This window comes from Falco cherrug, chromosome 2, assembly GCF_023634085.1.
Source record: "Falco cherrug isolate bFalChe1 chromosome 2, bFalChe1.pri, whole genome shotgun sequence".
In the NCBI taxonomy this organism is placed as follows: domain Eukaryota; kingdom Metazoa; phylum Chordata; class Aves; order Falconiformes; family Falconidae; genus Falco; species Falco cherrug.
Window position 1 is genome coordinate 29,386,194 of NC_073698.1, and position 15,028 is coordinate 29,401,221.

Here is a 15,028-nt window from a genome sequence, read left to right on the forward strand (position 1 = left end):
TTAAAGACTCATCACATTTGATTAGCTTTGGATCACTCTTCAAGTGTGGACATGTTCTCAAATGCTTTAAACAGCATTTCAAGTTGATGGTTTATGGGAATGCATAGCTGGTACTAAAGCCACGCTGGGCCAAAGGGCTGAATGCCGACAATGCAGTGTGCTGGCACAGCTCCTGGGAAAGAGGGAGTTCGCATCACCCTGCGAGTCAGATCTGGCGCTCCAGCAGCAGCTGCGAAATGTTACCCATCAAAAAAAGGCCATTCAAATGGCGGGGTTTCGTTCTGGCAGCCAAATGCCGAGTGTCTTGCTCCTCCTAGGCTGTCACAGCAAGACCTGTTGCTGTGTGCCTGTCAAGTTACCTGTGCATATGCTTTGGATACTTCAGTGGGGTGCCACTGGTAACTGGCTAATGCACAGTGATGCTGCTCTTCCTTCAAAATAGTTGGTTTGGAGGGAAAAAAAAGTGTGGCCCTGTGAAATCTATCTTTCTGGTCAGAAAGCCAGTGTTGAGAGATAGCCAGAGAACTGAGCACATGCTAGTTTTTCCCTCACACCCACAAGGCAGGCTATAGGGCATGTAGGGTTGGGCTCCTTATGGCGGAGTTGTTTTAAGACTGACAGTCCTTTGCCTGAAGCTATCTCCTTTCACTCCATCCTCCATGGGCAGCACCTCCTCTTTTCTTGTTTTTGCCCAATAGCATTCCCTTGGTCTTTGCAAACTCCCTGAAGAGACGGTTATCCTAACAAATGGCAAGCAAAGTCTCTGAGTCATTCTCACTGGCCTGAGCTCTGTCTCGGTTGTTAATTGGGGTTTCAACCCAGCTCTGAATACTTGCAGCAGTGTGTAATCACCAAACTGTGATCTCTGGTTTTAAAGCACAACAAAAAAAACCAAAACAATGTAACTTTTGTACTTCACCATGATTCTCCAGGAATCACCAGATGTCAAGCCACTTTATTTTTTCTTTTTGTCCGCAAAACAGGTATTCATCAAATAAATCTGTTGTTCACTGGTTTTGTTCATAATTTATTTTGAGCTTGCTGTAGTAGTATTATTGTCAGTTATTTACATTTTTTAAAAGTTTAATAAAGGCAAAGATGATTACAGAAAAGATGGGTGATTCAAAAATTCTCTCACTGTCTTTTACCGATGCTTCAATGCTGCCTTAACATTTCTGTGAGGACTAAAATTTGATGATCAATTTTCTCTGCCCTCCCAGCATCATGCCTTTTCTACTAATCTCCCGCAAATATTTGCACATTACTGTTTTCTTAACATAAATATTGGCAGACAGAAAATATCAAAGTCTTGAATGATGAAAAACACCTCCTCAATTTTAAGTTCAGTCCAAGTATTCAGCATCAATTGTTTGCACTTTCATGCAACCAGCTAAAAAAAACACCACCATATGACTTATTTGAGCAACTACAAATGACGAATCAACACAGTTCAATAACAACTACCAGAAAAACAATGAAAACTGCTCGCAACTTGACGTTTATGTTTTCTAAATGGCCAATGATCCACTAATTAGGACAGATGGTCTAGGATACTGGACAATAGATGCTTTAGGATATCATAATCTACTAGTACATGGTCCACAAGGTGAGAAAGGCTAGATCAGTGGCATTCATCATGCATGACGCACCAAACGTGACTGCTTTACACAATAAAATCTGTTGGCTATTCCTGCGTCACACCTTCACTAACATGTGCTTTCCCAGGGTATTCTGTGTGTATTGTACACACATACATACAAAAAATAATTACACGGAAGCACTTTCCAGTAATTAGAAAGGAATGTGTTCCCAGAAGCCAGACTTGGGGCATTATTCCCTCCTGCTCTGTGCAGAGGTAATGCAGTTCCTGCTGCCCCTTCCACCAGAAGCCAACCGACCCTGCAGACCCTCTCCTGTGCACGCCCCTCCTGCAGGGCTGCAATGAGTCACTCAGATCACCAGCTTCTCGATGCTTAAAGTACTTGTTTCATCCTCTTCATTTGAGCCGAAATACCCGGGGAGGTCGATCATCTGCTGCTCTGCCTCCGTTAAGCCAAAAGTAGTATTGTCATAAAAGGCAAACTCAGGGTCCAAGGGGAAGCTCTGGCACTTGTCCCTTCGGTACTGGGCAGGGCTCACGCCTGGGCCTCTCTGGGAATTATCCTTGCCAGTCGAGCCCGCTTCCTTCCGCCACGCACCTCTGGGGTTAGGTGAAGGGCCCCTCTTACTACGGCTGAGCTCGGGCTTATCAGCTGCCTTCTCCTGACCAGCAGGCTGGCGGTCAGTGATCAGGTCCAGCTTCTTCACCGGGGGACCTGCCCTGTGGTGGCCCTTTGTGCCGTGGCCCTGTGGTTCGCACCCCAGCACAGTGCTGTGGGACTGATCCAGCTTTTCACACGTGTGATTGGTGTTCCTCGATTTTGGCCGCGTCCTGTCCTCCAAACCCTGGTCCCACGTTCTGGTCCTGGAGTTGTAGAGGGGAGTCTGTCGGGGGGTGAGGGTGGACATACTTCTCTCTCTGAAAGGCCTGGCCTTTTTGGTTTCATGGAAACTGGCTGTTCTTCTAAACTGCGGGTTTCTGTGACAGCCCCTCTCGGGTAAGTCCCCTCTGTTATCCTGGTGCTTGAAATGAGCTCTTCTTACTAAGGTCTGAGTAGGGCTCATGGCAGGATTGGCCTGTGAGAACGGAAAATCCAGCCTAGGGTGAGAGCTTTCCCCCAGGAATTTGGGCTGACTGGCTGGCTGGTCCAGAAATGGAGATTTGATCCTAAATTTGTTCGCCACTGCCTCCTCTTGGTTCTCCCCACTCAGGGGAAGCATCGTGGTAGCACCAACAACCGTGTCCGTGAGGGGATTCTGAGAGACATGGTACACCTTGGTGGTCTCAGTCAGCCCTTTCTTCTTCATCTCTTTCAGCTGCTGCTGTGCCAGGCGGTAGCTGAAAATCGGAGGGATTATTTTTTGTGCGTTTGGCTGAAAGTTTTCGCTTCCAGAGGCATCATCTTCTTGGGCAAATTGGAGGCTTCGCCTGTAAGTCAGAGGAATGTTAACAGGGGCATCCCCTCCTTCGGCAAAACTGTCCCGCTGCTTGTTGCCTTGGCAAATGTTCTCCTCATCAGAGTTTTTCCGGAAGCTGGGGGAATGGACGGAGTTTCGGCGGACAGCAGTGCTGCACTTCTGAGCTCTACAGAGCTTCCTCCAGAGGGTGATGAGAACAGTGGCAAAGATGATGAACAAGCATAGGGAGATACCTGTGACGGTGACTATATTATTTGCTTTCTGGTCCTCTCCTGGCTGGACAGAAGGTGGAGTGGGAGGCCTGATAGCTGTAACAAAGAGCACACATGTCTGTCAGAGTTGCACTGCCATCAGCACTTTGGTATTTTAGGATGGATACGTTACTGCAAAGAAAAAATAACCAATTAATACAGTACAGGAAGCTGTCCAACTGCCATTAAAATTTGCTCATTGGAGATGACTTACTACCAATGACTTCAAACTGGCAGGAACAGATCTACTTACTTTACACCAAGGCTCCCATGGACCTTTTCAATGTAATCTTTACTTTTTCCTGTTCCGCCATTTCCTTAAGGCATCCTAAATACGTGTAAAATGGGATAACACTATTTGTCCTCCTTTATGAAGTACATTAAGATCCTCTGGTGAAAGGTGCCGTAAAAGTGGAAAAAAATAACCCGACCCACATTAGTACTTCAGGTACCACTTTAGACTTACTTTTAGGATATCTTAAGCGGGCGTGAGATTTGCAGTGAGTCTGAAGAGCAGAGAGACAGCACTAGCATGGGCAGTGTATCTTTTCTAAGGAGTCCTCTGAGGATGGATCTTCCACTGCTGCCTGATGTCACAGCCCCAGAGGCTGAAACCTTCCCCCACTACAGCAGGCTCCCAACTGAGAAGGCCACTGCTCTCATGCCCCTGGCATTCTAGTATTGACACTTTTCTGTTGTGGACTGGAGATGGGCCTTCAAAGAGGGAAGAATATCCTGCAGCCCTCCTTCACTAAGGTAGTGGTCAGTCACTGGAACAGGCTCCCCAGGGAAGCAGTCACCGCACCAAACCTGTCAGAGTTCAAGGAGCATCTGGAAGATTGTCTTAGTCATGTGGTTTAATTTTAGGTAGCCCTGCGAGGAACAGGGAGCTGGACTCTATGATCCTTACGGGTCCCTTCCAACTTGAGATATTATATGATTCTAATCTGGAATGTGAACATCTCAGAGCTTTCCACATCCCTATTTAAACCTCCACCTGCCCATTGCACCTCATTACAGAAGGCTGAACCAATGAGAGATTAATAATTCTTTTTGTGGATGAGGTCTCTAGCATTTCAGATGCAACCCTGAGCAGAATATAGCACGGTGGAAAGTGGATGATTTGGTGCAGCAGCTAATTTTAGTGTGTGTTAGCACTCCCCAGTTTCTTGTGGCCAAACGTCAGCTGTCAGGCCACAAAAATGCCGTCGGAGGATGAAGCTGCTCAGTTGTAGTTGACAAGAGCTGGCCACAAAGCTGTGAGCTCAGACTGAACCACTTAACAACCCTGTCCCAGTCTCTAGCTTTATCCGGAACCCAAAGCCTTCCATCAGAGTGATAGACAGTCTGTTGTAAAACTTGGCAGGTGCTCCTGCCAGCACCACAGTGACTGTCCAGGCATAGGAAATGCGTCTGCAGAATAACAAGAAGGAGACACCATGTACTTCCCATAATTCAGAATAATACTCATTCCACAGCAAGCTGGTAGCACGGCGATTAGTTGTGCAGGATGCACAAATGCACTGATGAACACAGACCAGAAGGTCTCAGGCTGCTATGACAACAGACATGCAGGGTGCTGCGCTGGGCAGGAGATCTGTTTCTTTGACTCAGGACCACCCGACAGTCCCAAGCCCTTTGAAAAATCCTGCCATTGGGTTAACTCTGACCTTCATGTCACTCTGAGAGCTTGACATCAGCTTAAAGAACAAGACCACCGCCTGCTGAGTCCTTTTTGGAGGATGTCTAAAACTTGCATTCAGCCCAATGCCACCACGCCAGAGCATGGAACACTGCTGTTGTGGGGCCTGAGCAGGGAGTGAACATGCTGACCTCAGGGAAGAAGGCAGGACCAGCATTTGCTCTGTTCAGTACCACCACAGCAGAGCAATCCCTTCATTGCTCATCCTTCCCTCAGTCCAGTTATTTTCTAAAGACTCCGTTTTCTATCTGTAATGCAGATACTGTGCTGTATTGTTTGGAGTAGAAAGCTAACAGCTAGGGAATGGCGAGGTTTGAAACAGGACTTAGTTGCATAGATTTGCCACTCTCTCCTTCTCATCTACCTCTGCCCCTAGGCTGTGTGCTGGTTTCATTTATTCAGCCATTTGCTCCATCTGCTGGACTAATGACTGCAAACACAGTTATGCTGAAAAAAAAGCTTGCCTGCTTCAGAAAGGTGCAGACAGTCAGGGGGTGGGGAAGAGTGACACTCCCAGCTTGAGATCAGGCAGCAGATGAACACTGTAATATCACGGTGTCAAGTCACTTCTCAAGCACCCTAGGATTCAATGAGATGAAATCATGTAGGTGATTCTGTAAAGAAAGCTGCCTGACATGGGAGCAGGAGTATTAGAAACCACGTGCAAGAGAGAAGCGAGGCAATTCCTCCAGATGATCCCAGGGCAATGGGTGCAGATGTAGGCCTCCTGTGCATCTGTGTTTTCTATATATAAACCCTCTTTATCAACCCATAGACCTCGCTAGAATCTGAGGGTTGTCCAGACCTGCTGAGTACTGTTAGGCTGTATCTCTAACCAGGCTGGCACAGGACGGCTGATATCTCTGGAAACTACCATATGCATTATACAGTTGCGCACCTGCAGAGAAAGAGTGACACCTCTGAGAAGCACCAGAGTCCTGTCACTTCTGTGCATGTAAAGCAGGGTGCATGCACAAACCCCGTGTCCAGCACATGCTCCACATGCATGGACCATCCTCTGGGGAGCTCTCTGCACTGGGACTGCCCTCAGAGCTCCAGAGGAGTGGGGTGAAATTGCCCAGCAAGGAGCCAAGCCAAATACTGTCCTTACAGACATACCCCTCCGGCAGGTAACAGGAGGCGCGGAATAGCACAGCTCAGTATCAGCTTTAGAAAAATACCAACAACCCCACTGCATTTTGCTGGTGGCATTACTGCCCACAGCATTCTGACTGCTCGGCATAGAGAAGACAACCAGACCTAGAGCAGGGAATCAGTTTTAAGCTGGGGCCCTAAACACTTGGCTTGTTCCTCCCTGCTTACACTTGCAGCATTACAATATAAGCAAACCCACATGGCCAGCATTTTCTAGTCATTAAAAACATCAGACAGTTTAACAACAAGCTGTTTAAACATCCCAAGTGCTGCACAAACACTGACAAAGTGCACTATCTGACTTGATAGAATACAATTTTTAATATTTTCCCTTCGCCTGACCCGTTGTTCAACACAACCCACTTCTTAGAGTGCTCCCGATACATTTCAGCCCTGCCTGTATACTTCTGAGGTCTTCATTCAACAAACACCCTAAAGCTGGTTCAAGCCAACATCTCCATTTAAAAAGTCGTCCTGTGGTCTTCCTGCTCCAGCTACACATTCTCCCCCTCTCCTGTCCTTCCCTTTTCAGTGGCCGTGTGAGAAACAACCTCCCTACTTTCCTAAACTGTCAGTTCTTTAGGTGGCTGCATTCCAGTTCTCCACACAGCACTTTTGCCAGCACAAGAAAGTTCACAGAAGCAGCCAAAACAAGGGGTGAGGCATTGCTCACTTTGCAATAGCTTAAAATATCTGCTAAATTACATCCTGAGAGCTTAGGAGCTTGCACAGTCCCTGGGCACCTTCCCCTCCCCATCCCTGTCCCCTGTGGCACCTGTGGGACAGAAGGCATTGACTGGAGCTTGTAGATGAGCCCGTTTCTGAGCAGATGGACCTCTAGGGCCCCTTGGCCCTGCTGTAGCAGCTCTCCAGTTCCAGAGACAGCACCCTCCTTTCCAGCAGGGAGTTTGCAAGAAGCGAAAGTTTAGCATGGACTAAGCACCAGCGCCCTGTTAAAAGGGGCCACTTCTGCCCCTTATGATGGCTGCAAACACTCAGCTATGGGGCTGGCACAGCCTCATCCAGCCTCACCACGGCCATGTGGCTACTGTAACCCCCTCTCACCTTACAGGACACTTAAGTCTCTTGTATCCGTACCCACTGGCCACCCACCGGCACTGGCCAGTCTGCCCTGTCACTGGCCCACAGTAGTGGCAGGCTGGAGCAGGGGGAGACCTGGCACTGCCACCTCAAAACTCCCAGAATGGGAACCTCACTGTGGGTCTCAGCTGGAACCAGCCCTCTTTTAATAGGTTTCCACTGCCTGGGGTCTTTGGCTTTCAGTACTGAACATGTTCTGCTAGCCCCAGGATCTCTCCTTCAGCCCTTCTCTGCTCCCTGGCCATGCTGGAGATTTTAAACCCCTTCCATAGCACCCACAGGTTTCAGAAATCTTCTTACACCTTGGAGCCCTATCTCCAGCTGTCCTACAAACACATGTAGGCTCCCACCCTACTCCATCAACTGCAGGAACGTGACACCCCCCCACAATCAATATGACTGAAGGAGAAATCAGATACTTCCATTTTACAAAGCCCTTCTGGTAACAGGCCCTTTGCTTTTTCCAGGGGAGACATGCAACCACAGGGAAGAGGACAGCAGAGCTACGTACACAAACACTCCTCCAGTGAACACAAGGAAGTCTCCCTCGGTGATCCAGCACAGCCTGGTTTTGCCGGCGAGGAGGTGAGGCACTCTCTGGAGCGCTCCCGGACGCCGTCCCCACAGGTGACACTGCAGGGGCTCCAGGGCTGCCATGGGCTCCACGTTTCTGCAAATACATAAACTCACAGCAATAAGGAATGCATCTGCCTCCTTACCTTTAAAAACACAGCCATTTGCCTTCTCTTATTTGAGAAAACCAGCAATAAATAACCTAACAATCCAAACAGCAACCCCAAAAGAGCAAGCAGCATCCAGGGATCTGCTCCTGTTCCCATCAAGAGTCTGGGGCAAAGCTTCCACTGTTTTCCTTTTCTCACTCCAGTGCCAACCAGCAACACAGCAGTCGGTCAACTGGCAGGCAGGTTCTGCCTGGAACAGCAAATGGAAATTAATCCACAGATCTTTGGAATGGGTTAGTAATTTATATATTCATCTAATTCCTGCCTGACAAATAGTGCTTTTACAGCAGGATAACTAAAGTGTAGTTACTCCTGATTTATATGATTGTGAAAGGAGGATGAGCCTACAAGGTCTAATGAAACGGCAATACTGGGGTTTTTCTTTATTATCTTCTCAGCCACACAAACATGTTATTGAATCACTCATTTGACAGCTTACAGGCCCCTATTGCTTATGGTTAGACAATTAACTCAAGATATAATTTTGCAGGTTCATTTATTTATTTTAAGTGGAGGCAGACTCTAGTTCTAATACTACCTCAAACATTATCATTTTTTAATGTTTAATGAAATCCCCCTTTTGCTTAGACAACATCCTCATCCGGTGTTCAACACTCAAACTTTACAGCAGCAAAAACCCAAGAGGGATAAAGGGACCGTTCCTGCCCATATCTGGCAGCTGTGACGCTGAAGCAGGACCACAACTTTAAATTCCAAACTAACGCATGAGTCCAGGTGTAATCTTAAAGGACAAAACCCTGGGGACTCTCCTATGGGTCAGTTGACTTGGTGGCCTGGTTTTGAAATCTGCCAGAAAGAAAAACAATACACCACTTAACTCAATTTCACCACTCACAGCTAAAGTGGAAAAACAACTAATTTAAAAAAAAAAAAAAAAAAAAAAAAAGAGAAGTAGATTAGGTTTGTTAAAGTTTGCTCTTTTAAATAATTTATGGTGCTGCCACTGCCAACACAGGTCATGATCTTTAATTTTATGACACAGTTGCTTTGCTGCTAGCATGCCCCTGAGCCCTGAGCTCCTGGACAGTGACCAAGTTACCATATCAAAGGACTAGACAGTGTTGCATGACTGGCTTTATGATTTCATGTTATCTTCGTTGCTCTATTGTTACTATTTTTGAAAATAACTTTTAATTTTTGTCTAACAAAAATTAAATACAGCTGTGTTTCAATGAACATGAAATTTTAACTGGTTTGGGCCCTGTCCTATGAATTTTTGTGCGCACGCCAGCAGGAATAACGTTAACACAAGCAGCGTAACAGAACCAGCGGGGCTGGTCTCCTGCGTGCAGGTACTCACCTGCATTGCAGGATGGGGCCCAGAGGGTTTGAGCTTACACTTGTGCTGTCAGCCAAGGCTGTAAAGCGTGTGTGGGCACATACTCACGCACATCTGTGTGCATGCACGTTTGAGTATGTCTGCCTTGCCTAATGCAGAGTAGAAATGGGCATGGCAAGACGCCCTGGTGGTGCTGCGGTTGTAAAGCCCACACAACACCAAGTGACCTCTCTGGCTATTTGCCACTGACTCCACAATACTGTGACATCCATGATCCCAGGCTGTCTTTCACTTTGTGCTTTTCGTGCACCTCTCTGCTTTCGCCCCTCTGTTTCTGGTGCTGGAGAGCTGCTACAGCTGGGGTGAGGAGCCCAGAGGCAGGCTGAGCTTTTGCACTCCTCCTCCAGTTTGCAGTTATGTCAGTTCCCAGTAAAGCGCAAAATGGAGCAAGATTGGATGGTGCGTGGTCTCAGGAGGAAAAGGAGTCAGAGGATGCCAAGGGGAGGAGAAATGAGGAAGCTTGTTGGGGTAAGGATCTCTCAAAGGTACGACCCTGGACAGTTGCAACGTCACATCAGCTAGCGAGCAGAGCTATTAGCAAGGGCAGGAAGGAAAACAGGCCATAATTTAGTCAGGGCTCACTGATCCATCCTCCAAAATTACTCAAAAATTACTTCACGGTATCACAGTATTTGGGGATCTCACAACACTTTTCTTCATATCAGTATCATGAAAGACTCCAGCAGCATCCCTCATCACTAGGCAGAAGGAGGTAGCTCAGCTGGAGAAGCACCTACCTCCTCACAGACTACTTTATGTGAGCAGCTTGATGAGTCTCTACCATATTTTCAGTGTGTGAGCTAGCTCGTTTCCTTCTCTCCACACTCCCTGTTCATTTAAAATTCTGTTAACTACAGTGAGATATAGACCCAGATCCTGAAAGGTTCCAGTTGCCTCCGGTATTAACACTGGTGATAGTGAAGGGTGCTCGGCAGCCTCTGCATTGATGCCTGTGGGCTTCAACGTACAAGAACATTTAGGATGAGTAATTTTCTAACTTTGACGTCAAACATATGATGTGCCCATTGCTCCAGGGCACTTTTCACTGACTTCAGCTTCAGCTGAGGGCACAGAGTTCCTTAGCAAAAACACTTGGCATCCATAGCTTTGGGGCTAAGAATATGCACCTTAGGCAGCAGGAGAGCAGGAAATGCTCCAGCTCCCACGAACGAACGACGGGAGATTTAAACTCCTGCAACTTGTTCTGCAACCTCCTGCAATTACCAGAATGTAAAAGAAAATGAAGCATAGTTTATTCTCCCCCAAGGAAATGAAATGATTAACCTTCATTTAAGACAAAACAGATCCAAAGCGCTAGGGGAAAACCCAGAAGGTACGCACCGCAAACTAGCTCTAATAAGTGTGAATTTTTTCACATACAATTGAGGAATCAATTATCAACGTGAAGACATCTAACTGATGAGTTAGTCTGAAATAGCTGACAGTTGGCAGATCTGCCAGCATGAAAGATAAATGCAATTAACTGTGTTAATTGTTGCTCTGCATAAATATCTCCCCTCAAATTTCTGTGTTCGTAAGACTTTGAGCATGTAGTGCTATCCAACGGCACAGCCAGCAAGGGTTGCTGAGAGCATCATCCTTACAGCACATGATAGTCCTAAGCACTTCAACCAGACCAGTGATACAGGACAAAATCACTAATTACTTACAGGCTCATGTAAATGCCTACACTAGCCTGGGGGACTGCAGGATATTTGTGGAAACTGAGATAGTTTTTAGGTCCTGAGCCCGGGCGCACACACATTGTATTGGTCTTTGGATAAGGCCTGGGCAAACACTCTTCTCAGCTATTCCGTGTTTCTCTCTTCCCATGGAAATGAAGCCTGGGTGCACCGAAACAGTGGCATGCTCCAACAGGTTACTAATTTGGACAACGAAACGACGAGGATCTCTTTAAAAGACAAAAACCTAGACTCCACCTGGGCAAATTACAGACATCTTTAAGAATCATGGCGGCACAGCCTAAAAATGTTTTTCAGAAGCCAAGAGCTATCCCAGTGAGTCCACAACACTCGATTTATTCCTAAAACGCTGAGGGTGTGGAGATGAAGTATTCACTGACACAGGAGAAGCTGATGGGGTACAAACCAGCCCTAGCATACCCACATCCCCTGCACCTGCCTGTTTCTAAATAAATGCAAACCAGATACAGATTCAGGCAATAGAGCTAATTAGTTCCCGGAGTTTCCTACAGATAGGCAGGTCTGATTCATACAATCTTATTCAGGGAGTGAGAATTTGATGGAAGCCTGACCCCTAGATACTCCACTTACTCTCCTCCTCCCTTACTGACCACTTTTCCCTTCAGAAGGTCTTCTCCTGCCTTCCTCTTTGCTGGCAACAGCCGCGCTTCTTACATCTTGCTGACCCCTCAATAGCTTTTTTTGACAGTTAGCAAAAGACAGATGAAAAAAATTAATCTCTGCTGTCGGCAAGTGCAAGAAACTACTGGGAGTCACACCGAAGTTGAAACTGGTCTCAGGAGTGTAACTAAGAACTGTAAAAGAAAGTTAATTAACACCGGAAATATGAATAAAAATTTCTATGGGCATATTACTGATTCATTTTATCAGTCTCATCCCTAATGTTTCACGAGGGATACAGGCTAGGACATGGAACATCCTTCTAAGGAGTGCGTAAGTCTCACTGCTGGGGACACTTAAATTCCAGATGAACAAAGCACAGGATAAAGCATTGAAAAGAATGAGCCTGCAATGCGTCTGTTGCTGGGTAAGATGATCTAACAGAGTTTCCTACCTCAGACATTCAAATAATCCAGTGAAACAGGGAAAAAATTAGCTACATGAATCTCTAAGTCACCTGTGTGAAACAATTAACATCCCACTGAGACGAATGAAATGATTCACATCTCACTGTTATTTTTTCACAGGTTCTCCAATCGGAGTCTAAAGAAAGCTGCACAACTGCTAGCTCACAGATGTATTCCCCACCTTTAAGAGACATAGTCACAGTCTTAGGTAGCACAAGGTTGTTGCAACTCATTTTGAAGCTGCTGCCCTGGCCTGTTCAAGGCCACTGGGAGCCTTCTCCTTCCTACCCTAGACACAAGCCAGATTCCTGTTCCACAGGCTGTACTAAACCTGGCTGGGATGAGGAGTAAAGGGCACGACTGACAAAAGGTCAGGAATACAACTGATGCCTGACCCATGGAAAATGGGTGTGACAAAATAATCATATTTTATCTCTTCCTCTGTGGTTTGGATAAAGATAATTTTAATGATTTAGGAGCTTTGATCTTTTACAAGACAATATCTCTGCTTCATAACAATAGAGCATACGCTAAGTGAAGTAAGAACTGGCTGAGTGACAGATTTGATACGCAATTGTCAACAGAAAATCATCACCGAGTGGGAATGCATTTGGAGACATTCCAAAGGGATTAGTATAAGGCTCAGTGCTGTACAGTGCTCGCCTAGTTGACATCAAAATAAATATAAAACCATTACTGAGAAAATATGTCACTCCTGTGATGACAAAAATAGACAGTGCAGTTGTATGGAGCAATGTGGGGTACTTGCTAAGTTAGAATAACTCAAGCAAAGTAGATCATAAATCGGCAAAATGCAAAAGAAGGAATTCTAATTGTACCTGCGGGAGGGTAGATTACATACTGAAAGGTCATACACAAAAACAGCTCAAGATGAGTTTACAGGGTAACATTTATGGCAAAACTAGCTAATGCAATTGGTGGAATGAAAGCAGAGGTAGGGATAAGGAGAGTGCTACTGCTCAAACAGCATCAGTGAGGAGGGCATCTGAATACAGCACCCAAAGCTGGTACTCCTGTTAAATAAAAAGGTTTAAAATAATGGAAATGGAGCCAAAGAGAGACAGAAAATTAATCAAATCCTGAAGAAAACGCCTTCCAATTAAAGACTCAATCTTTTCAGTTTATTAGGAAGAACACTGAGATAATCTGGAAGGACTGAGATGATCTGGGTGTGCAAATGCCTTTGAGGGGGGTGGGAGACTGGATAGGAAACAGCTGTCTCCTCTAGCAGAGAGCAGCAGAGTAAGAGCCAGTCGCTAGAGGATGAAGCTAGGTCAGCTTTAGTTATGAAACACACAGCTTCCTTTTTTTAAAAAAAATAAGTCAGAACGCAGTATTAAAAGAAATTATCGGAAAGGTCTCTGTTTTGTGCTGCCTTCAACAGAAGACTAGATAACTCTCTGGAGGATAAGCAGCAGACAAATGCAAAGACTAGCTGTGGGGCTCAGCACCAGGGTAACTGGATGACAAGTGATGGCCCATGCTGCACAGGAGCCCAGGCGAGAGGCTTATCAGCTCTCCTCCCCTTAAACTGAGTGAGTTCAGGAAGCCCAAAGCAGAAAATCAGTGACTTGAGAAGAGGCGTCTGTTGTGCAGCAGCCGCGCATTTTGCACTAACAGCTATCGGGGTCTGGGTCCACGCAGGCCATCTCGCAGTGCCCTGCAGCAGGGTGAGAGGGCTCAGGAGAGCTTTCCCAAGCAGCCAGGAGGCGGATGGCCATCACAGGCGGTTCAGCTCTCTCTGCCTGTCGTGGCTTCAGGCTGATGCGCCCCTCCCAGCACGCCCCGCTCCTTTCAAACGCTGCCTGCGGGCTTTGAAGTCTCGCAGATACAGGCACAAAGTCAGATGTGCTGCAGTCTAATTAATTTCAGGTTGACATTTTATTTACGGCTACGCGGTGTGGTTTCGCTTTCATCGGCTTTGTAGATTTGACACTTCTAACTTGGCAGCTATTGACTTAACTCTGTTCTTCGCAGGCATAGCCTGATTCTTTCGGCTGTGGTTGTAAGGGTGGTGCAACTGGGGAGCCCAAGGAAACAAAGCAGATTGCAGGGATTCATCGCTTAAGGTGGATCTCATCAATTAAAACAGTTAAATATTGGGCACCGAAACATATCTATGTCATATCCTAGGTATTCATCTGTCAGGGTAATTATCTAGATCATATCAGTGTAACATACCACCCAAGCACAGAGAAAGAGTTAGAATTCTATCTTCCTTTTTCCTTGAGAATTATCTCCGTTACGAAAACAATATGCTTTCATTTTTAGATAGACTTTCTTATGCCAAAGGAAGAAAGAGAGTGCCAACAGAGAACGCAGATGGGAAGTTAAGATGAAGAGAAGAACTATGTACCCAGGTTGGCATGTGGTGAAAATAGAGGTCATTTTTAGTACAGAGTATTAATTAAACAGCTAACAGTTTTAGAATTTATGAAATAGTGCAAAGCTAGACCAAGCAATCCTAGGAACCTAATTAAGGTAGGCTGTGTCTGGACTGTGTGCTATGGAGCATGTCCTACAGTCCTGGTCTCCTGATGATCCCACTTAGCTGCCCATGAAGCGCAATGACCGTTTTTTGGCTTGAGTTCCTGCACTTCCTTTTCAGGGAGACCAGGGCGGGGAGGTGTTGAAAACTGTGCACACCTCAAACCTTTCAACCCAAGCTCTTTGAAGTGTGCAGATGGGAAAGACTAATTCATGACCTATAGACACAAGCCTGCTCCAAATGACAGAACTTACTTTTCCATTCCAGGATGTAGGCAACACAGGCTAACCCAACCCAACCCCAATCCCCTCGTGCACATACTGCCCATCCTGCACTGTGGTTGCCTTCCACAAATGAGGGATGAGGACATTTGGCTCATCTGCTTCTTCTGCCATGCT

At 46.2% G+C, this 15,028-nt stretch overlaps 1 protein-coding gene across 3 annotated transcripts in view; it reads right to left on the reverse strand.

Annotated features, from left to right (window-relative positions):
• Window positions 1-1,001: 1,001 nt before the first annotated feature.
• THSD1 (thrombospondin type 1 domain containing 1) overlaps window positions 1,002-15,028 on the reverse strand; it is a 28,165-nt gene continuing 14,138 nt past the window's right edge. For 2 of the 3 annotated variants that reach the window (XM_055702893.1, XM_055702892.1), the window contains exons 4-5: window positions 7,739-7,897; window positions 1,002-3,326 (exon numbers count right to left, since the gene is read on the reverse strand). In XM_055702893.1, the coding sequence (XP_055558868.1) occupies window positions 1,951-3,326; window positions 7,739-7,897 (1,535 nt within the window). In that variant the 3' untranslated portion in view covers window positions 1,002-1,950. The remainder of the gene's footprint in view (window positions 3,327-7,738; window positions 7,898-15,028) is intronic. The other variant, XM_055702894.1, reaches the window with a different exon arrangement.